The following is a 27,053-nucleotide window of genomic DNA, read 5'->3' as shown; positions in this document are numbered from 1 at the left end:
AGAAAATAGTTTTAGATGAAAAGTTAAAAAAAAATATTGACACATCCATCTCATTCTATATAATAATAATTTTTTTTTTTTGTTTTTTTGTTTTTCTATCTACTTTTTATTACATATCTTCTTATTTTTTTTCTAAGTACTTATTTATACAATTTTCATAATTTTCAACAACTTATACATCAAAATACATAAAACCAATCCAGCAACCTAAATTAATTTTATTTTCAAACACAAAGTATCAAAATATAGAAAAAATCTACACAATCTCTACACACCACATATTTTTTAATTTTTATTATTTTTTTCTTTTATTAAATATTTAATATATAAATAATGAATAAAAAATTTAAATTATTTTAAAAGAATAAACTCAAAAAAATTTAAAAAATATATTAAAAAATATTAAAATTTAAAAAAATTTGATGTATAGATGTTTTGGAAGGTTGTGAAGCATTACTTCAAAATATATACAAAATCAACTTTATATATGCTCGTACCTAATAACCTAGAAATCAAAATAGGTAATAATTATGTCTACCACAATGTACAAAATCCGTTTATGTGAGTAGACGGAAATAAAAAATATATATATATTTGACTAAAGCTACAGAGTCTTCCATATATGTAAGGAAAAAGCTCAAGGCCAGACAGGTGCCTTCCCAATTTGTACACCAGTCCAATGTTGCTCTGCCACGTAGGAGTTGCAGGAAACTCGATCCATTCCACACCTGTAAGCATGATAAAGCAAATTTCATCTCTCTCCTCTGTCCATGCTCTCCCCTCTCCCTCGCGTTTCCCTTCTTCTTTCTCCTCTCCCCAGCAGCCATTTTCTCTCCCCTTCTCCATTTCTTTCTCTTCCCAGTGCCCCTGCAATATTAATATTTGAAATATTTGTATAGAAATTGTTCTGATACTTCTTGTTAGCAGAAAACTATGAGAAAAGATTTAAACAACCTGCACTCTCTCTCTCTCTCTCTCTCTCTCTCTCACACACACACACTCTCCTTGGAAGGTCTTGCTTCACCTTTTGTCAAATGAGTTCATTTCAAAAAATTACGTCGTCGATTTGTAGCCTAGGCAAACAGGGTGGAGCGTTATAGCTCTCATGATATGTAATAGCCAAAAACATCAAAACATGGGCTTGATTCTATATGGGCAAGAGCTAAAACGACAACCCAGATCCAACTTCGAAATTTGCCTATGGATTGCCGGGGGGGGTGGGGGAAGATGTTGTAAATTTTTTTTTCTCATGCATGCAGGTGCAATATGAAGTTTCCTGCACCTCATATGTGGCAGCACGTCATTGGCAGGTGTAAAAAGGGGACGACCGGCCTGTAGTTTCTCCCTATATGTAATGGTGCTATAGCTAAAATTCATCTTCACTATAATATGCTGGCCTACTACAGTGCAGGTGCATCTTGTGCCAAATTAGCCATATTATTGATTGCTATATATGAGCTGACTATATCAATACCAATGCTCTAGGTAACAATCGTTTTAGAAAATTGACAGAATTATTACAACCTACTTAATTACATGAGGTTGCCATATAATAATCAGATTATGAGTTTATATCTATAAAATACAGTCACATAGATGGGTTAATGTGTAATAATTGTGAAAAAAACTATATCTCTAAATTTGGTCATTGTTTTAATTTAAGAGAATTTTAGATGGCAGAATACATTGTATGTTTCCAAGGATGTTTATAGAACTAGGGCAGAATCATAAATGCGAAAACCATGGCTTCTAGGCACTGTTTGCACAATTAACATTCCCAATGACAAATTCGATTCATTGACCCAGCCCTCCAAGGCACCAAGTAAAAGGTGCCACATTTGGTTATAGGGACCTAAAAAAAATAATCATAAAAGATAGCAAAAGTCCCAGATGTAAGGTGGGCGGGCATCAAGATAGGTACTTTTTCTCGTGTGTGGATAAACTGAAACGTTTTGCATATTATATACTACTCTCATTCCCCAAGTTCAAAGAACCATCCTTCATCAGCTTGATGCTTAAACTGTTAAATCTCCCTCTAGAGTAATGTCGAGAAGCCTTTCTCCAATCTGTTCCAGTTTTCATCATAGCCACAAATTCATCGTAGCTGATTCGCCCATCCTACATACAAAATGTCGTCAGATTATATAATAATCTACCAGAGCAAAGTTGGGTTAGTGGAAAATCATTATTGATCTTACCTTGTCTGTATCCACTTCTTGGAAGATGTCATTTGCTACATCTGCACAATCATCTGCTCCATCTTCCATTAACGCATCCCGAAGCTCATCTGGCTCAATATACCCATCACCATCCTTGTCAAAGTAGGAAAAGGCGTTGTGAAGATGCTCGTCGTTAGCTATCCTTTGCAGATGGAGGGAAGCAGCAAGAAATTCTCCATAGTCGAGTGTTCCTTTCCCATTGGTATCTACCTGTTGCCATGATGCTTGTCCATTCAAATCTAAGGAACTAATTAACTATGGCAACTAAGATTGTACTTGCATCTTTAGAAGATGAATAACATTTAATGGCAAAGGGCAAGAAGCATGGGTAATGCACACAAGACAACACCAAAAAAATAAAAGAGAGACAAATCAAGTTGTTAAGGCTGCGTTTGGGTAGTGAGGTGATCTCAAATGATCTGTGAATAGTGGTAAAAAAATAATGATAAAATATTAAATAGTAGTGAATAGTAGTAAAAAGTAGTGAAAAGTAGGTGAAAAGTAATATTAAAATATTGAATGCTACCCAAACACAGGCTAAGACTCAAGGTGTCCAACTCATTCCTCTCCCCCATTTTTGTTGATTTTTTACATTAGAAACGGACTACTTATGTCCCAACATGTCAATGTCTGATATTTGCATACAAAGTTTGAAAATTTTGATATTACAAGTTTTGACAAAGCCCCAGCCAAGGAAAAAAAGGTTTGGACAACCCGTCAGCATGTCTCATGTCTCCAGTTTGGCATCAAATGTCATGTCCACATGAACATTGGCTCCTCCTTAAGTCTGTGCCATGTACAATAAGTCAAACCACCCTCACAGTCGGGCAGAGTGATCTGATTAATGAAATAAAGCATCGACTTTATGATGCTGTAATGTCATTTTGAATAAACTTCCGTCAGGAAACAAAAAAAAAAGGCAAGACATCAACATGATGGGAATGTATCAAGATTCATAGAAGGGGATCTCAGAACATTTTAATATGTGATTTGAGGTCGAAGAATTATTATGGTCCTTGTGATCATAACAAGCATACGTTGAGCATTCCTAAACAAGGAAACTAGAGCTAGAAAAGGGGAGTAATAAATATGGATTTTGCGAAGTAGCACTACGATGTTATGAAGAAATATTGATGAATGTAAAATAAATGGCAACTAAACTCACAGCTTCAATAAGCATCTGGGCTTCAGACTCTGCAAGCTGGGATCTAGAATTTCTAAGTCCAGCTTTCAATTCTTCAATTGAGATAACACCATCATTATCAGTGTCCATCTTCTTAAACATTTCTTTTATGTCTCCAACTTCTTCAGTGGATAGGAAATCGGCAATTACCTGCTTAAGCATACAAATGAATTGGTTACCACAAGAAAACACTACCAACATAAAAAGTATGGAGAAATAGTCAACAAACCCTTAGGGCTTTTCTCTTAAATCTGTTCATCATTGAAAACTGCTTGAGCCTTGACTTGACTACATCACCAAGGGGAACATTTGGAGCCTTTTTAGCATTTTGGAGCCAAGGATGCTCTGTAAACAGAAGATTCACAACAGGCAAAACATAATCAGTGTTTATTAGACATGTTCAAATCTAACGAAAACCAAAAGTAACATAAATAGAATTACAATACATTTAAGCTGTGTATCATATTCGAAATGATTAATGGCAATTCTTTCTTGCAAAGAATTCAAAACTACAAACACACACAAAAATAAAGCATAAATAAAGTCAGTCCAAAGCCTGCATGAAAAACCACATTAAAAGCACATGCATAAAGTTTAAAGCAAGTAATCTAGGTGTCTAGCCTCCACTGGTTAGAGTCCACTCTAATTTCTTTTCTAAATCATATGCTTTAAAATTTCAAGATCTGTCACCATACAATGATAACTGTCAACAAGTATCGTACAGACATGCATCGTCTAGCTACCTATATATTGTCAACTTATCATGTAACAAACAAGAAATATATTACTACGATCAACAATATTACCTCTTTCACCCTTTCTACTAGGGCTCGGCGGCGGGGCACCGCCACCCCACCCCATCCGACATCTGCTTGGCCAGGGTGAGGGCCCCTGTCTGCAAACGGGGGGCTTGAGGGCGAATGCCCACACGCAGCTGGGAGCCGGGGGAGGGGCCTGGGCTGGGCCCAAAGCGAGCCCGAGATTTACCCCCTGCGCCCAGCCCAGCCCAGCCCAGCCCACATATATATATACACACATATATATTAAAAAAATAAATTTCTTTAATAAAATGACGTAGTTTTATCTTAGGTTTTATTTTTTTGTATATAAAACGAAGTAAAGGACATCGTTTCAGGGTTCGGTTTTAATTCCTAACCCTTCCCCTTATCTCTTTCTTTCCCCTCTCTCTCTCTCACCGGCGCGGCCTCTCCTGAGTCTCCTCTCCTCTTCTCCTCCTCTACTTTTTCTTCTCCTCCTTCTTGAAGCCAAGAATGGACGTGGGTTTGCAAAGAGACCCACGGCCATTCGTGGTTGTGGTTCTTTGAATCTTTGCTCATATCTGTAACATGAAAAAAAAAAAAAAAACCACTTTTCTCAGATCTATTGTTGTTAACTTGTTTTGGCTGTTTTGGATTTTTTTTTTTTTTTTCCAATTTGTTGTGGATGGATCTGTGGATTTTTTGTGGATGGATATGTGATTCTGTGGATTCTTTGTTGTTTTTCGCCGTGGTTGGGGCGGACAGTTGTCGGAGTCAATCCGCTCCCCAGCGTCCAAATGGGGGCACCCTCCCACTGGGGTCAGTTAGGGGTGTTCATCCGGGTTCCCGGTTTCAAACCCGGGTGGATCTGGGTTTTTGAAACCCGAAAATCCGGGTTCCGGATTGTACCCGGATTTTTTTTTTTTTTGAATAAAACCCTCTACTACAGATCAACACAAAGATGAAAGAAAGCTCAAAAAGCCATCGACTTGACCATCAAGAATTCCAGATACACTGGACTCAAACTGTGGTGTTTATGAAAATTTCTCTTTGGACTCAAACAGAGCATGGATGAGTACATATAGAGAGTGAAAAGGACAAAGTAAACAAATTTGGGTTTTTTCCTTCAACTTTCCCAACAACTAAACAGATTCATTAAAATAGAGAATCAACGAATCCATAAACAAGTCGATACCCAATACAGATTAAAAAAAAAAAAAGAAGTTTCCAAGCATTCCAAAAACTACACGGCCACCAGCAAACAGATGGTCAAAGCATCCATCCACCACCGCAAGACCCATCTCAACGGCAAACAGATGCGGCGACGGGGTCGCGATGGCGATGGCTAGGGACCTAGGGTTTCTGCCGTAGCGCAATGAGAGAGAGAGTCCGTAAGAATAACAATCTAGAGACAAAGATCAACGGTGACAGAGATGCGGCGATAGTGAAGGAGATGTGGCGACGGGGTCACGATGGCAGCAGCTTGGGCCTAGGATTTCTGCTTCTGCTGCAGCGCAACGAGAGAGAGAGCGAGAGACTAGAGAGAGAAGTGAGTCGAGAGGGGGGGAGGGGTTTACCAATCAACGGGTTTTTTTTTAAAGGACCCGGGTCTCGGGTTTAAACCCGGTACCGGGGTCCCTAACCCATACCCGAACCATGTTGGTCTGGGTTTCGGATCCATTTTGATCCGAGCAGGAACCCATAACTGGAATCCGGGTTCCGGACCGGGCCGGGAAAAAACCCAGCCCGAATGAACAGTTCTAGGTCAGTGGTGATACCCCCTTGGGGGGTGCAGGTAGAAACCCTATTTTCTCCTCCATAAACTAAGTTTGATAAACATGGAGAATCTTTTCTCATTTTACAATCTTCTAAAATTAAACTCTAGCAAAAGCGCCTTTGTGATTCTTCCATTGAAGTCTAGTCTAGGTTATTTGCTTCCTTTGCCAAAAGTTATATAATGTGTAGGTTTTAAGTTGTCCGACAGATGGACATGGATCAAGTTAATGCACCAAAATATAATAAGAATAACCAAAAAAGCTTGTATTATCTATTTACCAAATTGTGCAATGATCAGAGACAAAAAAAAAATTAATATACCCATGCGAACACAGAAAAACCACAAAAAAGGTCAAACTGCCCAAATTTTATAACATGCAATGCACCATCACCATGTGATAATATAAAGAGCCCAAAAGAGATGTAGAATACCTAGCACTTGCTTTGCGGTAAGTCGAAGCTTAGGGTCTGGTTCCAACATTTGCTTGACTAGATCCTTAGCAGTCTCTGAGATATTTGGCCATGGATCCCGTTTAAAATCTATTAGCCCTCGAAGAATGGCCTGTGCAACACCTTGTTCAGACTCTGCATTAGAAGCTCACTCTGTGATATCAATATCAACAGTCCAACGGTCTGATTCATAAGTAGTGCACATGCATGCATGCATGCACACACATCCACGCACACACATACACAAATCACTAATACGCATATAATTACCGGCCCAGAATGGGGGAACCCCACAAAGTAAAATGTAGAGAATAACTCCTGCACTCCATATATCTATCTCTGGCCCATAGTTCCGCTTGAGCACCTCAGGAGCCATGTAATATGGACTTCCAACGATTTCTGAGAACCTCTCACCTAGTAATATAAATCATTTTATCATTAGCAACAGGCAAATATTCAAAAACAGACAAAAATACTATAATCAGGGGGTACATGATAAAAAATATTTGGTAATGCAACTCCAAACTAGTTAAGTCAAATATTAGAATTTCTTTAAAAAATGGCTGCATTTCTTCAACCCCTCCCCCCTCCTTTTGCAAAGGATCTCAGAAGCTTCTCATAACAGGCATGAGAAAGCACCTATAACATTGAGATCAGTCAAAAAAGGTAGTATTTCTACAACCGAATACTTATACCCCAGCAAAAGAGATGGTCAACTTTTACACGTGAACTTCTCAACATAGATTGAAAAACAAGGTTTTCATATTGACTAGAACTACTCCATCAGTGTGTCTATGTAAACATGATTTACATTACAAACTCTCCAACATCATGTGTGGCTAAAGAAGCAACACTTTCAAACATATTATTTTCCAGATTAAACAAGCAGCAATGATAAACCCCACAACATTTGTAGGTAAAGAGAATGGGATTAGAGAAAAAACTAAATAAATAGAAGCTGTTATGCTTTTCTTAATTTATCCAATCGTTCAAATAATCCATTTCCCAACATGACTCTTGGTTCGTGTATTTGGTATAACCATGACTAATGAAGATAGTAAAAATCACAAAGGATAGCAGTGTATGCCTACTACTTTCATGAATAAAACTACTGATTACTTAAGGGATAGCGAAAATTTGGTAAGGATACAGGTCAGCTCAAGTCTCAAAATTTTGATCATATATGACAGTCACCACAAGAATATGTGCCGGACAATTTGATTGGAAATATATCTAATCAGTTTGGAGGACTTTAGACAGGACAAGACATATAAACAACCCAGATAGATCAAATGCAAGTCTACAAAACAGTATACAAAAATTCATACTATATTAGCAAGACACTTGCATCCACAGATGCACAAACACTGCATACATGTGTGTCCATACACGCACAACAAACTTAGTCAAGAAGTAAAAATGAGGTGAAAATACCAATTCAATAAAATCATATGCTATTAATTCCAGCAGTGCAGAGAATGAAATTGAAAATCAACATGATTTGATAAAAACAGAAAAAGGCCAATAGACATACATGTATACAGAGAAATATAACTTCCAGATCTCAACTAATGTTATCACATTCTTGAGGTCATACTTTTCACGTAATGAACTGTCTAACTTCCTTATGTGTTAGAACCCGTAGGGGTTGGCTCAAGTGGTAAAGGCTTTGGGCTTGGGGGTAAGCTCTCCTAGGTCTAAGGTTCAAATCCCCTTGGGTGCAAACAATCTCTAATAGCCATTGGACTGGGGGATTTTCCCCTTGAATTACCCGAGGTGCACTTGCGGGAAACTCCTTGCCGAGGGCCTGTGCACCCCCAGGATTAGTCGGGACAATGTTCCTAGACACCCGGTGCCAATAAAAAAAAAACCTATGTTTTAGGCTTACAAACAGCCTTGGTCAAGGTGGAACATAATCTCTCCCTTGAGGAGCTCATGAGGTCTTTATAGAGAGAAAATAAAAGTTGGCAAAAACTTCCACATCTACTAACTGAGGAATCACGAATTTATTATATTTCTCTTTCGAATTGCATGTTGCTGGGGACTAGATACTACAAAACGGTTATTTGATCAGTTAGTAGATGTTATGAAACTTTGAACTTCTAAGGGCAGTTAACATAAGATTTAAGCGTTATATCAGTCCTAAATTAGACTGTTGGTCAATTTTTATCGAAAATTGTTCTAGTTTCACTCTTTAAATCACTACCCTTTTTCCCAAATCAACCCTTCAAGTCAGCCTAAGTAGCTGGATGCTTATTTGGCTGGATACTTGGAGGAGTCATTTTGGACCTGTTAAGTACATGTCAAAATTACCAATTACCATCTAGCATCCTAGCTAAGAAAACTTTTGAATCACAACAATAATTAGGAGGTCCATATCATCGTTCTTCGACGAGTGAACACAGGTGAAAACAACTCGAAAACATATAGAAATCAATATTTACCAAATACAGAAGTATACAGTATCACATATACCATGCCAACAATTTACCATATATATATCGCTGTTTTCCTTAATTCAAGCTAAGCATTTCAAGTTTCTAAATCACAGCTTAAGTCTCAGTGCATCTTGTTTTGGTTTTTCACTTTAATCCCGACACGAAAATATTTGTAAAAACATAACCGCAAAATCCTAAATTCATACCTGGCTTGAAGAATATAGACAGCCCAAAATCGATGGCCTTCAAGGGCGAATTTTCCTTCTTGTTCGCGAACAAAAAGTTCTCAGGCTTCAAGTCTCTATGAATCACCCCGTGCTTGTGGCATAGCTGCACAACCTCCACGATGGTCCTCGTAACTCCCGCAGCTGCCCGCTCTGTATAATGGCCACGCGCCACAATCCGATCGAACAGCTCACCCCCCTCGCACAACTCCATCACCAAATGCACCGCATTGTCATCCTCGCACGCCTCCTTAAAGCTCACAATGCTCGAATTTTTCGGCAAGTGCTTCATTATCGCCACCTCGCGCCGCACGTCCTCAATGTCCACTGCCGTCCTCAGCTTCCGCTTCGAAATGCTCTTGCAGGCCAGTAGCTCCCTACTCTCCCGGTCGATACACAGATACGTGACTCCAAACTCTCCACGGCCAAGTTCGCGGTCGACTAAGTACTTCTCCTCGATGTTCTCCTTGGGCAAACCGGTCAAGACCCTGATTGGAGGCTTCTTCCCGGCACTGGAATCTCTCCGGGCGTGATCTTGTCCAGAGAAACTCGATTTCACGTCCTCCCTGGCCACGGCCGCCGGAGATCTGCAACAATTTCCCATACTTCCAACCTCTCGATCTCGCCCGGGATATCGTAAAACCACAACTACCCGTAGCTAGGGTTTCACATGGTAATGTCGAAACCCTAACCTTAACCCTATCCCTAAGCCAGAGAGACTCAGTGCTACTGCGAGATCGTAGCGAAGTATTTTTGTGAAAGAAACTGTAAACCAAAAAAAGAAAACAGAGCAAACTGAACGGTAACGGTTCAGAAGGTTATCGTACAATACATTTCCGTATGTTGTGTTTTCTTTTTTTTCTTCTGGTGATTAGACTTTTGTCGGCTAATTCGAAAGGGGTAGAGAGTGGTCGGAACGGGACAGGGAGTGTGAACTGTGAAGACGACGAGGAGGATTGGGGCGTTTTGTGGTTGGGGATTTGCAAATTTATTCGTTAATTTGTCGTTCAAAAGAGTACTCAAAACGAACTGCCTAGAGAAGCGACACTGGGACAGACAGACATCATAATGATAGGCGCCTTAATTAACTAAAATAGCCTTTGTTTTTATATTGTTGCTCCCTCACCTTCTTCCTTATTCGTTTTCTACCCCGACAAAGTTCGTTATATACTTTACTCTCCCAGTTTTAAGAAAATGCTATATTGTCCGATGTATGAATATTTTTGTTTTTTTTTTAATATAATTTAAAAAATAAAAAATAAAAAAAATCTATCGATCACTGCTATCGTCCGTCCTTATAGCGAGAATCTTTTTACTTTGTAGCACCTTTCAACATAGAAAGTACAGGTTTGGAGGACCTTAATAGCTCCCTCACCTTCTTCCTTATTCGTTTTCTTCCGCGATAAATTTCGTTATTGACATTAGGCCTTTGTTATATACTTTAGGCGTTGTTTGGGTACGTATTTGAGGTGTAATCGGTCTCATCCGGTCCGTTTTAAATAAAATTTAAGACATAATCGATATGTACTAAATTTTTATTTTTAAAAGTCAATTACGTATCGGTTATCTTCCTAAACCGGTACTTTCAATTCGGTTCGGTTTTAATAGTATTATATACTAATGTATATTAGTATACTAATGTATACTAACTAATTAAAGCAAAATGTAATTAATATACTAATATATATTAGTATTTTTTTTTAAACATAATGTATATTAATATTACTAATATATTATGTATTTACCAAAAGGAATATGTTGAGAATTTATTAGGCCATAAAATGTTATTACTATATATATTTTATGTTTAAAACATATGATCAAATAAATTTTCATATTTAAGAATAAAATTTTATGTTATAAATTATAATAACATTATCTTATATATAACTATAATTAATATTATTATATATATTGTATATAAAAATTATATATAATATAAAAAATCTTATATATAATATTAAAAAAAATTAGTTTAAAATATATAAGATAGTGAACCAGTCCTGTCCTGTCTGGTCCTAAAAAGCATAGAACTGGAACCAGACCGGTACCGACTGGTTTTGGAACTAACGGACCAGACTGGTTCCACCTGTTCGAGTCAATCCGGGCCAGTTTCCTTGTTAATTTTTACAACCCTAGTACATATTCTCATAATACTTCATTATTTTATTATTATTTTATTATTAATTTGTATTTACTTTTCACTACTATTCACTACTATTTAATATTTTATTATTATTTTTTCTTTATTTTTTACTACTATTTACAGAATACCTAAAAATGTCTTACTATTGAAACGCAATTGTCTCTTAGTTTGAAGAAAATACTGTATTGTCCGATATATGTGATGGATAGATATTTTTTTTCTTTTTAAATATAATTTAAAAAATAAAAAATAAAAATAATCTATTGATCACTGCTATCAGTCCTTATGGCAAGAATTTTTTTACTTAGTAGCATCTTTCAACATACAAAGTACAAGTGAGGAGGATCATAGTTTTCCATGTATATGCCATCTCTAGAAAGAGAAACTCTGCTTCTCTTTAGAAAAAAATTAATATTTCTCGAGTGTTTTTGTCATAGAGGAGGCTCCACTCCGTTCCTTTTCTACTATCAATTTGTGTATATGCTTTTATGATAGTGTTTTTTTTTCTCTCATTTCCCCGATTTGATTTTGGTCAGATCTACTGTGCTCCAGAGACCAATTGTTGACACGCACCACACCACACAACTCCCCAATGGCCGATCTACCTGGACGAAATAGAATTGTGACGAAAATCTCGACACATGATGCTCACATGCAGCTTGTTCCACGTGTGGCCTTCACGAGCTATCGCGCCATGATGCGTCCATCGGCTACACGCGTTGCACCAGTAGATTCTCTACCTCAAGATCTTTGAGATCTGCCCCACCCCATCTCACAATTACCGGCGTGTTGTCTCCATGCGCCACCACAGGTGCACTCGAAGAAATTTGGTCCGCCGTAGTCCTATACATCTTTTGCCGATCTTCTTACTATGTTTACGCTTTCCCTAATTAATGATCTTGAGGAAGAGAATATAGGTCTTTTCAAGAAACACCTCAAAACAACAAATTGCAGTGCACATTCAGCTTTCACCACCTCTAGCGATGGCTCCACAGTTCGCAGAGTTGTTGTGCAAATTGAAAAAATCCGTCTTTTAAGACAACGTCTTCTTTGAAGGATATGGGTGGAGACTAAGTATTTGGTCTTAAGACCCGCTTTTTTTTCTTTTCTTTCTTCACTTTTGTGTTGTGGTTGTTGTAATAGAGTATTTGTTGGGAACTTCACCCCCTCCTAATGTATCTTGTTTTTCATTATCTGAATAATATATTTGCTTGCTTAGAAAAAAAAAAAAGTACAAGTTATGAAGGTTGCGAGAAATTTACTCCAAGCCATTCGAGGGGGATTGCATCAGGGAATCAGAGTGCTGCAGTCATAAAAAATTCTATAAAAGTAAACTCACAAATTAACGTAGTTTTATATGATACGTTAAATCTAATTTATAATAAAAGTAACTTTACAATCTAACGTACTACATGAAGACATGTCAATTTATAGATTTAATTTTTATAGAGTTTTTTTTTTTTTTTTGTTGCTAAAGCAATGTTGGGCTTAAGTATGAGGTTTTTTCTTTTACTATATAGTTTTAAAATTTTAGAATTTACATAATTTTATTTTTTATGAATGTTAAAAGTTAAAATTTTATTTTCTGATGATTTTGTAAAAAAAAAAATTATCAATGTTTTTATACATGGTACTGCTATTATTTAAGGGCCAGTTTAGATTGAGAGGCTCATCTCATTACTATTCATTATTATTTATAAATTTTAACTCTCAAATTTCATTACTATTCACAAATCATCTCATTACTTCCAGTTCGGCCCGATTTTAATAGTATTATATACTAATGTATACTAACTAGTTAAAGCAAAATGTAATTAATATACTAATATATATTAGTATTTTTTTTAAACATAATGGATATTAGTATTACTAATGTATTATGTATTTATCAAAATGAATATGTTGAGAATTTATTAGGCCATAAAATGTTATTACTATATACATTTTATATTTAAAACATATGATCAAATAAATTTACATGTTTAAGATTAAAATTTTATGTTATAAATTATAATAACATTATCTTATATATAACTATAATTTATATTATTATATATATTGTATATAAAAATTATATATAATATAAAAAATATTATAAATTAAGGATCCAAATGTTAATCTTTCTTGAGTGTTTTTGTCTGGAGGAGGCTCTATTACATTCCTTTTTCACTACTGATTTGTGTATATGCTTTCATGGTAATGTTTTTTTCTCTCATTTCCACCAGTTTGATTTTAGTCAAATCTACCGCGCTCCAGGGACCAACTGTCGACACGCGCCACACCAAACAACTCCTCAGCGGTCGATCTACCTGGACAAAACGGAACTGCAGCAAAAATCTCGGCACGTGATGCTCATGTGCTGATTGTTCCACACGTGGCCTTCACGCACCGCCGCACCATGATGCGTCCGTCAGCTACATGCACTGCACCAGTAGATTCTTCACCTCAAGATCTTTGAGATTTGCTCCACCATATCTCATAATCACCGGCGTATGGTCTCCATGCACCACCACAGGTGCGCTTAAAGAAATTTGGTCTGCCGCAGTCCAGTACATCAGATGCCAGTCTTCCTACTATGTTTTGCTTTCCCTGACTAATGATCTTGATGAAGGGAATATGGGTCTCTTCAAGAAATATCTCAAGACAACAAATTGCAATGCACCTTCAGCTTCCACCACCTCCAACAATGGCTCCACAATTCGCACAATTGTTGTGTGAACTGCAAAAAAATCATCTTTTAAGACAACACCCTCTTTGAAGGTTATGGGTGGAGACCGAGTATTTGGTCATAAAACTCGCTTTTTTTCTTTTATTTCTTCATTTTTTGTGCTGTGATTGTTGTAATAGAGTGTTTGTTGGGGAACTCCACCCTCCTTATGTATCTTGTTTTTCATTATCTGAATGATATATTTACTTGCTTAGAAGAAAAAAAAGGTACAAGTTATGAGGGTTGAGAGAAATTTACTTCAAGCCATTCGAGGGGGATTGCATCGGGGAATTAAAGTGATGTAGTCATAAAAAATCTTATAAAAGTAAACTCACAAATTGACATAGTTTCATATGATACGTTAAATCTACTTTATAATAAAAGTAATTTTATAATCTAATGTACCATATAAAGACATGTTAATTTATAGATTTAATTTTTATAGAGTTTTTTTGTTGCTAAAGCAATATTGGACTTAGTATGAGCTTTTTTCTTTTACTATATAGTTTTAAACTTTTAGAATTTACATAATTTTATTTTTTATGAATGTTAAAAGTTAAAATTTTATTTTTTGATGATTTTGTTAAAAAAAATTAGCAATGTTCTTATATACGGCTATTATTTGGCCGGTTTGGATTGAGAGGCTCATCTCATTACTATTCACTATTATTTATAAATTTTAACTCTCAAATCTCATTATTCACAAATCATTTCAACACATTTCATCTCTAAATCCAAACAGGAGTTGAATTTTTTAATAACATGCAGTCGTACTTGTATTTTCTATTTGGTAGTTGAGTAATTATGATTTGTAATTTCACCATTAAATTGTATTTAACATCTACCAACCCAAGACAAAAATGGTTGAGTAGTGCTAGTATGCCATCCAGCTTTGACCACAAGTGTGCCACTAGTACAAATCTCACTTTTTATTTTATTTTATATTATATTCATTTAACATATTTAAATATTTTTAAAAAATAAAAAAAAATAAATCAATACACTAACAATCACTTCTTTAATTAATAAGTAAAAGAAAAAAAAATTAAATATATAAACTATCAAAATAAGAAGGCAAAATGAGATAACATAGGTGCATTATTCAAAATTGTTATTGTGTTTACATAAATTAGTCGAAGCAGAGATGGATCGTACATTTCAATTTTCAATTTGAGAATAGATGAATCAACAAGGATCGGATCGTACCTCCTGAATCTTATTATTCCAATGTAGATATCTAACATGTCATTTATTTAATGAAGATGATCAAAGGACTTAAATATTAGATGATTATATTTTAAATTGATGGTATTTTTATAAAATGATTTTATTCTTATAAGTTATTTTATAAAAATATTTAATATTTAAAATAATATTATATAAAGAATTGTAAAAAAATGTTGTGTATAGTAGTTAATGTCTTCTTGTGGGAATGGAAAAATAAAAATAAATAATATTTAAAAAATAAATAAAAGTGAAAAGTATTATTAATATTTTTCAATTCCTCTACCTCTCAATTTCTTATAAAATAAAAAGTCTTCAACATTCTTCAACATCAAGTTTCTTTATTAATGCTTCGCTTGCAAATAGAATGAAGGAAATGGAAGCGGGTGATGATGATAAAGGATGAGAAATGAGGGAGCAAAGTGCAAAATATCAGACACAGAAAGAGTGGGAAAAATGAGAAAAAGATCAAGATGCGGTGTGTTGTCTCTTTTGGCATACAAATTGAAATCAAAGGGGACCTCATGTTCATGTCTGTCATACTACTGTGTTTATATATAATTAGAGTGAAAGAGTATTGAGTGGGTCTCATTGGACAAACCAACAACCAGCTTTCTTCCTTTGATGTTGCTTACAAGTTTGGTACAACTTGATTTGGAGACTACATGATTGTGAATAATAGGGAAAAAAACAAAAAGGAGTCAGCTGCCATTACTTTTTCAAAGTAATTTGAGCTAGCTTAGTCTCTCTATATATAAATATATATATATATATATATATTTATATATATTTGTCATATGATCAGATAGTAGAAGGAATAGCTGGAGAGCCACTTGGGTGTCCGACTCATGATCCTCTTTTACGTGAAAGGAATGTTGATGCTTGATTTATTTATCTGTATAATTGTCAAGATCTCAAACATAATTTCCCTAGCCACCCCGGCTGAGCTCTCCATTTTTCTTTGTTTTTGTTGAAGTTATTTAGTCTCTATGTTATGTGTGTGTGTATATATGAATATACACATATATATATATATATATAATCGACACAAATTCTTAGAGGAAAGAAATTGTGGTTGAAATTCCTATGTTTTTTAAGTTTAAAATATGTTTGGATTGGAAAGATTATTGAGGTCCCGTTTGGATACAGATGTGAGATGAAACATCTCATCTCATCTCATTTCAACTAATAATCTCACTATTATTCACAAATCATCTCATCTCATATCAACTCGACTCAACTCATATCATCTAACTATATAAATCAATTAAAAGCCTTCTAAATGTTAAGTTGAGATATTAGTAATTGGATAGTGATAGGCTTACTACCTATCTACTACATATTTACTACTTATAGTATTTTTATTTTTTTATCATTTTATTTTAACTATTTTTTAACATATTTGATCATTAAGAAAAAATTATAAAAATATATAAACTTACTAATAGTCACTTTCTTAACCATTAAGTAAAATTAAAAAAAAAATCAAATATAAAAAGAGTAGTAAATGAGTAGTAAGAGAGTAATAACCCTATCATTTTTCTTAGTAATTTAGTAGACAGATATAGTCTTTACTATTATTTATTCTCCTTATATAATAAGATATTAACATAAACTTTAATTCTAAAAGGATTTGACAATCTATGCTCCATAATATTGAATTTAATAAATTAACATGAAATGGAAGCTGTAACACTCCTCCTAAAAAGTCATTAAGATTTAGTCATTAACTCCCTTAATTCTATTTAGAATAAGATTGCGATTTTTATTTTTCGAGTTAATTTTTTTATTGAGAATCACACTTGGGGTTTAGTTCAAAGTAGTGGGAGAATTCTAGTATGTTATTTTTAGAATAATTGCCAAGAACCAATGGGAGATTGACACTTGGTATCCTTAGTGGGCTAAGCAAAAAGGCTAATTATGGATGGATTTAGAGGTAAGCCCAGTAGTATTTTATCTTGGATACTCAATCACTAAGGATATGATGTGTTAGGAATAAGGCAATAAGCCTAAACCTATTTGGATATATAGGTCCCTCTTGAAAAGCCTTGGAGATTAAGGCCAAACATGTAGAAGGCATTAAGCCGTTGGGCCTAACTTGGTAACATTAGAGGCCCATGGCCCATTACTAGATAGACATACCATTTTGACACAATCTTAGTAGGCCTTTGAGACCTTGTATGAACTCTCAAATCTGGACATAAGGTCCACTCATTGACCCACACCAAAAGCTTTGTCTTCCAATTTTTGCACTTCTATTTTCAAGCCACATGCACCATACCTTTGTTTTCCCTCAAGCCTGTAATATACCCCACGCCCCTAAGGTTTTCTTTGGACCTAAATTAAGTTTTAAACATGAGTTAAGAGTATTAATCAATTTACACATGATTAGTGATCTCTAAACCATGTTTTAAGCTTAATTTCTTTTTTAATTATTTCTCACTTTTTTTATTTGAACTCTATTATTTTTATTATTAATATTTTTTATCATTCTTACTAAATTAGAAGATTAGTCTTGATCCAACACATGTCAAATGAGGCAAATACATGTCATTGACCAAAACACCACAATCGGCACCTTGATGCATCACTTGGTGTATTATACCAATTTAGTCTCTAGCCCACGCTAATTTCATTCTTTCCTCAAGGGCATTTTTGAATTTTAACCCCTCACATTATCTATCTTGGTTCAGTTTGGGTGTTGATTGAAATGGCTCCAATACAACCAAACCAAATTGATCCAACCGGTTCCATTAGAAGCCTAGTTGAATGCCTAACCGAGTGGTTTGTGTTTGATTGTATTTCTGCACTTAGTTGAACCACCACCACACACCAACTCCCTTCTTGGAGCCCCTCCAGTCATCATAGTGAGTCTTGACACAAGCCACCCCAAGTAGAGCCAAAACCAATTGGCTTTTGTGCAATACACCACTCGACAACCACCCCCACTTCATCCTATTCTTTGAGCTGCACACACATCATCACTTGGCAGCCAATCCCTCCATCTTTCACCACTTGAAAATGGAATCAAAGAGTGTCATTATACCTATTCATTTCAGCCATGGAGATAAAACAAAGAGATGCAAGCAATGAAGTGAAAATCTGTCCAGATTTTCAGCCCTTACCTGGTGACATCATGGTATGACTTCATGCCTTAGTTTTCTTTTCTTTTCTTTTCTTTCTGCACCATGGCACCCCTGCACCCTTAGTCTCATTGCAACACCTGGCCTTGATGAGACCATGGTAGCGTAGGGCGTAGGGCACTATTCATGTCTGCACAAAGATGACACAAACTGGAATTGTGCATTCATCACCACCACTGCCCACTTCCACCACTCACAAGCCTCTCCATTTTCGAGCCCTTCACCTCTCACCCCTCCATTGAACACTATAAAAGCCCCATTCACTTCATCATTTCTGCACACCTCTTCTCCGAGCCTTCTCTTGAGATCTTGAGAGCTTTCCCTCCCGTAGTGAGCCATAAAGTGAAACTGAGTGAGGTTCTTGAATGTTCTTGAGTGAAGTTGTGTTTGGAGCTTTAAAGGGCCATGATTTTTGTAAGTATTGTAGCTTACTCTCTTGATAAGTATTAGAATAACATGTTAGGTTTAAATTTATGGCATTAGAATGAGTTTTTAAATTAGTTTAATTTGGGTTTAGCATATAGGTATCAAATCGAGTCAGATTTGAAGTGTCGTTGAAACTAATTACGTTTGATTGAATTTTTGGCCATGGAATGAGTTAGTATGATTTTATATTATTCATAAATTTCTTCTAATGATTTTGAAAGGTTTAATTTTAAAGTTAGAAGCATGTCATAATAGGCTTTAATTATATCTTGTGCTGATCATCCAAGCATGCACGGTTTTGATTAATTTATGCTTAACTTATGAAGTTTTGATTTATTTTACCTAGGCTTGAATAATGAACATTTATAAAACCTTGTGATTTGGATAAGAAGGAAAATTCATGATTTGATACCAATTTTTGCAACTTTTCTTAATGAAAAAGACTAAGAGATATCATGCATGTTTAACGGTTAGTTTAATAGTAATTAAGGTCTTGAGCCATGTTTAAGTGTTATGATGAACTTGTATGACTTAAGCTTAAGTTTTAATTTATCCCTAAGGTTATAATTTCTATTGGCACTTAAGAATTTGAGTACATATGCATCCATAGAGATGGAATAATGGAAATCACATCTAGGCATTAATAGAATGCATGCCATAGGTTGGGTATGATTGGCATAGTTGCACTTGATTTCTTAAAATTATAAGGACATTGATGGTTTTAGATTATGGTAAATATGAGATTTATGAAGTTTGGTTAAATTTGGGGCTTATTTGCAAATAGTGATAAATTAGGGTCTTAGTGACAATTTTTGAAAGTTTATGGGTATTTTTGTAAATACTAGTTCTTGAACCCTTTTGATTATGAACATCTTCCTTAGTAATTCAAATCCTAACTTCGTACAACTTTGATTACAGTCGCTCCAATTCTTTAAACTCGAGAAGTTTATAAGTTAGCCTCTAATTTACACTTTGATAAGTTATTTGTGATTTATTGATAAATGTCACATTCATGTTATAAGTGTCATTTTGAGCATGAAACACCATATTATATATTCAGTACATAACTACTTGCTTACATAACTTGATATTTTTACCATTTTTAGCATATTGTATATAAATGTCATTTTCATATGAAAGCTTGTTGCATATGCACATGTCATGAACTACATTTTTCAAGCATAATATGAAAATAATTTTCGTCCCGATCCCAAAGGCTAGTATGGGGAATTATCCTAGTGAAACTCCTATGTTCACTCTAGAGTGAGTAAAAATTGAGTGGTAACTCCTGGGTTAACGAAGAATAATCAACGAACTTCGAATGAGTTCTTTTTAAAGAACATCGGAGCGAGGTCAAATGTTATAATACCTAAGATTAGTGGATGTATATGTTACGATATTATGATGATATTATATTATGTTACCAATGCATTGAGAACAAGTATGCAAACAACGTAGTTTCAACGTGAGTTATATTGCGGTCACCAGCAAATACTCACAATGCATATGGGGAACTATGACGATACCATACGTTATGATGTTAACGTTATGATTAAATGTGACTTGCTAATAATGATGAAACATTATGATGACATGTTATCTTTTTGCAGTTGAAGTGAAAAATGTCATCTGTAAGAAAATGTGCCTCAGTTTTTCTGAAAATGTTAAGGAATCTGGATAAGAGATATATACTAATTTTTTTCTGCATTGCACGCATTTCATATTTATCATACATCGTGCATAATTTATTTTTATGCATGTTTGTTGTTTAACACTTTAACTTACTGAGATTTCAAGTAAATCTCACCCCTTGTAGACACACTATCATTCCACTCGGGATTATAGAAGTTATGTCAGGACCCGACGAGAACGGATCAGATGGACCAGTGGATCCAACCGATTGAAGAAGAGCCGGATCTCAACAAAAGATTAGGCCTCATTTTGATGTTTATAGCTCTAACCCTTCTTGCATTAAAACGCATGAAACGGTTGATTTTGCCATGAGGACTTTTTATCAAGAATAATTGTACTAAGATTATGTCATCTTATTATTCGAACTTATGATGTTTATGATCAATGATATTGGGATGCTTTTAGTTTATTTTGGTATAAGTACTTCTTAGTCACTCATTTTTCGTTATGGTTGTTACATATTGCTAGATGCATTTATAGGATGCATTGCATATTTACTGTCACGAACGAAGGTATATAATCTTGTGTTACATATCCCAACATTCTAAACCTTTGTTCCATCCCAAGTGGAGGTTGGGAGCTTCACAAAAACATACATCTCTTCGGATAATTTGACGAAGAGCTAATTGATCTGATCATGAGAGAATTATCACCCTAATAACCTTACCTTCGAGTGTCTTTTGGAAGCTAAAGGTACAATTATAATGTAGATGAGAACCTTTAACTCTCTCAATATTTAAATAGATTTCCTGATCATAATGAAATATATAGGTATTTGTGTCTCACTGTGGTCTCAAAGCATGTCACAAAATCAGACTCTATTGCATATGAAACAATAAAAGATGTGCTTCATAGTTTTCCATAAAATAGCTATACTAGTTAACAAAATACATAATCATAACTGTATTTTCTATCATTAGAGTAATCACACAAAAATATAATCTAAATTCTAGTTGCCTTAAGATTATCACTAATTATTCTAAAGGTAACAATATATTTTTAATTTCTTGCGAATGACATGATACTCATTTTACGATTTTTGAGTCAAATGTCTTTGAATTACTTTGACAACAACCAAAGATGCCAACTATAAAGCTAATGTTCAACCTCATACAAATTTCTGTAACGATTAAACTCCTTGTAACCAATACGTACATAACTTCTTTAACAAGTTAATCAATTTTAAGACATTGTAAAATATTAAGCATGTCACATTTTATTTTTAAAGTATCTATTGACCAACACCATCAATAGTTCATCTTATAATTATTTTCACTATATACCGAGAAGCATGAGTTTTTTGCTTATTTAAAAAATTTTGTATCTACCTTCTCATTCTCTAAAATTGTTCTGTTTTCCTTTCCTCCTTAGAACTCATCGATAGAGAAAGATAAAATTGGGAAAAAAAAATTGAAGGTCTAATATCAGATTTTCAAAGAAACTTAAACAATACTTAAAGTCTTCCCTCTCTAGTCTTTAGCGACTTAACATGATCCACCCACAATCAAGACACTATAACAAAAAAGAGCTATTGGAACGATTGTTTTTGGAACGAAATGAAAATCGTTCCAAAAAATAAGATATAGGGACTGATTTCAAATATCATTTCTAGAAAACGACGGAAGTTGTTTACAGATCGAATACGCTCGAACGGAATATTTTGGGACGAAAAATATCCATAAAAAAATATTCAAACATCCATAAAAAACGTTCGAATGGAATAAAATGAACATTCAAACAGAAATTATATACGGTCGAATGATAATTTGCCACGTTTAGTAAAAAAATTTAGCAGGACATTGACTTAACGTTCGAACAACATACAAAAACGTTCGAACTCTAAGATTAAACAATGTTCGAACATATATTATATATGATCGAACAATAAATTGGTGGGTTAAGTCAATACATTTTGGCTGGACATTGACTACTGTCCGAGTATTTTACTATACCGTTCGAATGGTAAGTTAATAACTGTTTGAATGTAAAATAAAGTGTTTGTATGGTGATTAGAGGAATGCTACATTACATATTTTAAAATTATTTTTTAATTTTTTTAATTGTAATTTTATTTTATTATTGTTAAACTAATTAAGTTGTTTTAATTATCATTCATATACCACGTAATATAAATCAATAATTAATCCATAAAAGACAAAAAAGATTTAATTCATAATTAAATTAAATTTACAAAACACTAGATATTGTTCATACCAAAACAAAAAAAATATAAATAAAAGATAAAAATTACTATGATCTCAGCTCTCTACACACATACTCGATTCAGCTAATTGACTCTCTACATGTGTCAGTCGAATACTGAGCGTGACATGTGTTGCAGTAATGTCATGAATCTTTGTACATAACTTAGAGATGCTAGCATTAATCTATATAGATTGTAAGTAACTTAGATATGCTAGCATTAATCTCTGTACGCAACTCAAACATAGCAGTACGGACCTCAGTACACACTACATCAATCACCGCTGATGTGTGTCCGCCGATCTCTACACGCAATATGTCAACCATCTCCTCGCGAGTAGATGCGTCATGCCTCAGCCTATGTGGATGCCTCACCAGCCGATACTCAAGGGTCTCCCAACTGTGCATCTCTCTAAATATCAACCTTGTCAAGAGCTGGTCCACGAAGACGAAGTCTTGAGTGTCCCGTGCTTCGTCATAGGGTGGTGCTATTGATCGGTCTCATCGGCTCCTGTGCATGCTCGACAACATCTGGCACGACCCTGAAATATAGCAAAAATCGGATCTCAAATGGCAGTATATCTATCGTAATATACCAGGCATCTGATCCAATCCTATTGAATAGATACCCCGCGAGGTCGATAGGAATGCCACGAGCAAACCGTTTCATAAATTTCGTCCCATCATACAGAGGAGCATCTGGACCAACAATCAAGTCCCTTACCTCTTAATCAACAAGGATATCGAGCTCATCTGTGTAAACTGATCCCTCGTCCTGAGCCGTCTCCACATCACCCGAGAATCGGACTCTCTAAGCAGCACGTTCGGATTGGCATCACACAGTCTAGGAATATCGAGATATTCAACGAGTCAGTCTACTGAAAATCTAACTGGAGTTCCTCGAACAAAGATCTTGCATGCCCCTCTGTCATCTGGGTTATCACCACCGAACTCTTTATAGAACTTAGTGACGATGTCAATATAGGACACGAGCTCTCATTCTTCTTATCTTTGATATAGGATTTATACCCAACCATGATCGCTGAAGACTGATTGCAGGGAATGAACCTCACAGATAAGAGTCACGAAATCATACAGTTTTACCTACTGCTCTAGTAAAACAGTCATCTCTCGAACTGTTTGGATGAAAGGTTCGCCTGATCTGCCATGCTTACGTCCTCTATAAGACATTATTATCAACTTGAAATTAAAAAAATAAAATATATATGCAACATAAGTGATAAAATGTAATAAATAAATATTCACAAAATTATATATCAATAGCAATTTAAGAAATTAATTGGTTCCAGATCATTCGAACAGGTTCGAACGGATAAATAGTGATCGAACAGACACAATAGTATTCGAACGGACACCATCATATTTGGGTCAGACTGTTTGAACGGATAAATAGTGTTCGAACGATTTTTAGGGTTTTTAAGATTTTTGGTTAATACGTTCGAACGCAAATCAATTGCGTTCAAATGGAAACTGAATCGAACTCAGCCATGGTTGAGTCAATTTAGCGACCATGAAAATCCATGGAATCGATGAAACTACATACTATACTTCATTTCTAAACATCTTATGCCAGATTTGTGGTGTCCTACTATGTCTATTGATGAAAAAATACAACTTTTCTAGAAAAAACAAATAAAATAACAAAACGATAAAAATAAACAGTAAAATAACTTTTGAGGAGAGTACCAGTACTTAGGAGGAAGAGGCTTCGACGTGGGCAATGATTACGCCAGTGCAAGAAGGGCATTAAAACATATACTCTTGAATTGCAAATCCATGCTTGATTTTGTGAAAGGAGGATAGAGGTGAATCCCACCAAAAAACACACGTTTCCTGAATTGCTCATATTCATATTCACATATTATAAGACCCACGATGACCCATGGAGGCAGATTGTTCATATTCATATTGACGACCACAAGACCCAGCGTTTCTAAGAATTGATGACAGAAACCAGCAACTCGTTCGATGCCACAAATATCTATCCATGCAAAAAAAAAAAAGGCCAGACTTGCAAAGGAGGCAGACGGGGTTAGTGGAGGAAAGTGGAGATAGAGAAGACGAAAGGGACCAAAATAGAAATGCCATGTCGGAAGCGATGCCCTGGGGGATCCCCAGGTCGTTTTCTTATTTAAACGAAAATTACTATCATGCTATACTATTATAGTATAATAGTAATATATCATAATACTTTACTATCATATATATATATGATAATATATATTATAGTATATATTACTATATATATGAGTTTATACTTTCGTAATATATATGATCTTACAAATTTCTCTATACTTTACTATACTATAATATATATGATACTATATATTACTAAATTATAGTATAATATATATGTCTATATTATATTATAGTATACTATTACTTAATACGTATAGTGTAAAAAATAAATATAATTAAAAATTTAGTAATGAACGTTCGAACGATATGTGCTTATCGTTCGAAGGCTATATTAGCGATTGAACGTTTGAAGAAAAACGTTCAAACGGTTTCTAGGATTTTTGGCACCTCCTGAAATAGTGGCGGGATACACAATGAGTAGTGGACTATAGTTCGAATGGTACTTTAGTGTGTCACGTTCAATAAGCTCGCCATTGAGGAAATGTTTCACGTTCAACTGTTAAATATTGTCGTTCGAACGCTAAATGAAAATTTTAAACACTTCTAGCCGCCGTCAGTCCCTCATTTTCTCTCTTCTCCTTTGCACAATCTCCATTTTCTCTCCAAAATTTTTCATTTTCTTCAAACAATCCTTCATTCTATGCACATTACAAAGAGAGTTGCACACTTGTATTAATTAAATGTATGATTTTTGTTAATCTACCTTGTACTTTAACTAATTTTCAAACAAATTATTGATTTTATAGTTTATATATTTATATATTGTATAGGTGTTTATTGGAGCATTTGGAGTTGCTATCCAAAATTATTTGAAGATATGTTCATTATGTTTTGTATATATAATTTTCTGTTTGTGTGTTTATCTCCTTTGTGAATTGATTTGTAATGTTATGAGTTGTTTTTTGAGTTTGTGTTTTGTATTTATTTCGCGTCTAGAATCTATGTTGGAACCGTTTGAACACTATGTGTTTCCATTTGAACGGATTATCATGTTCGAATAGACTTCAACGTGTTTGAACGGTCGTATTTAAATTAAAATAGAATATATAATTAAAAAATAAGTAATACTTAAATTATAATTAATACTTTAAAAATAATAAACATAAGAATTAGTAATACTTAAATTAAAAATAATACTTAAAAAATAATTAATTAAAAAACTATAATGTATAATTAAAAAAATAAGTAATACTTAAATTATAATCAATACTTAAAAATAATAAAAATAAGAATTAGTAATACTTAAAAATGTATAATTGAAAAATGAGTAATACTTAAATTATAATTAATACTTAAAAAATAATAAACATAAGAATTAGTAAGACCTAAATTAAAAATAATACTTAAAAAAATATAATGTATAATTAAAAAATAAATAATTCTTAAATTACTCTCAAAACTTAAAAAACAATATACATAAGAATTATAAAACAATAATAAAAATATATAATACCTAAAATACATTTTCTTGTATTGTATAATTGTATTATTGTATCTTACATTGTAATTGTGTGATATTATTGTATCTTGTATGTCGTATCGAAATAATCATTAGACCCGTTTGAGAGTTATCAATCATGTTGAACGGTTGATTGATAACTCTTGAAATGTCCAGAGTTGACAGCTTGAGATTGTAAGATCATTATCGCAAACTATCAAACTGTATATGTTGCGTCCGACATCATATTTTTGTAGTCTTCCAATATTGTTTTTTGGATAAACAGTTTCGGTTATGGGGCATCAACATATTACTCGTCAGTGCACATGACCAAATAAACATATTTGGAGAATTATAGAGAGATGCTGCCGAAATTTCATTAAATGTGACAGATAATAATTGGTAGGTTGTCGATTATGATTTTACAATCCCGAATGGGATAGGACCAACTACCTGGTGAAAGGAAGAGTTTGCATAATATGTTAGATAAATGCTTGCTTGTTGATGCACGTGATTGTTTGTAATAAAGTATTAGACATAGAGTTGTATGCGAGTTAGAGATTGGTTGGATGAGGATTACAATATATATGTTGAATGTATTAAGAAATTTTTGGAGTTCGCATCCTATACAGTTGATAGTGACGGTCGTATTGGATGCTCATACCGACAATGCAATAATTTGCATTCGTATAAGATAGACTTGGTGAGAGAGCATTTGTTTGTCAAATGTATTGACCAAGCTTATTCTGATTGGGTCCTACGTAGAGAACGATATCTAGCATCATTTAAGTCTTGACATGAAGAAGAAGACATTGATGAAGATGTCATACAGAGGTTGTTGGTGATGAATATGAAGAGAACAATGAA

At 34.4% G+C, this 27,053-nt stretch overlaps 1 protein-coding gene across 1 annotated transcript; it reads right to left on the bottom strand.

The window, feature by feature from the left end:
• Positions 1-1,692: 1,692 nt before the first annotated feature.
• LOC108995177 (calcium-dependent protein kinase 13) lies at positions 1,693-10,082 on the bottom strand. Its single transcript, XM_018970681.2, has 7 exons — positions 9,031-10,082; positions 6,657-6,800; positions 6,369-6,521; positions 3,632-3,747; positions 3,385-3,552; positions 2,199-2,429; positions 1,693-2,118 (listed from the first exon to the last, which is right to left on the bottom strand). Exons 1-7 carry the CDS (start codon positions 9,650-9,652, stop codon positions 1,960-1,962), a joined length of 1,593 nt encoding a protein of 530 aa, XP_018826226.1. The 5' UTR covers positions 9,653-10,082; the 3' UTR covers positions 1,693-1,959.
• Positions 10,083-27,053: the final 16,971 nt, after the last annotated feature.

The sequence above is a fragment of the Juglans regia genome, chromosome 4 (genome assembly GCF_001411555.2).
Source record: "Juglans regia cultivar Chandler chromosome 4, Walnut 2.0, whole genome shotgun sequence".
NCBI classification, from domain to species: domain Eukaryota; kingdom Viridiplantae; phylum Streptophyta; class Magnoliopsida; order Fagales; family Juglandaceae; genus Juglans; species Juglans regia.
Note: the sequence above shows the minus strand (reverse complement) of the source record. Positions and strands in the feature narration are given on the sequence as shown.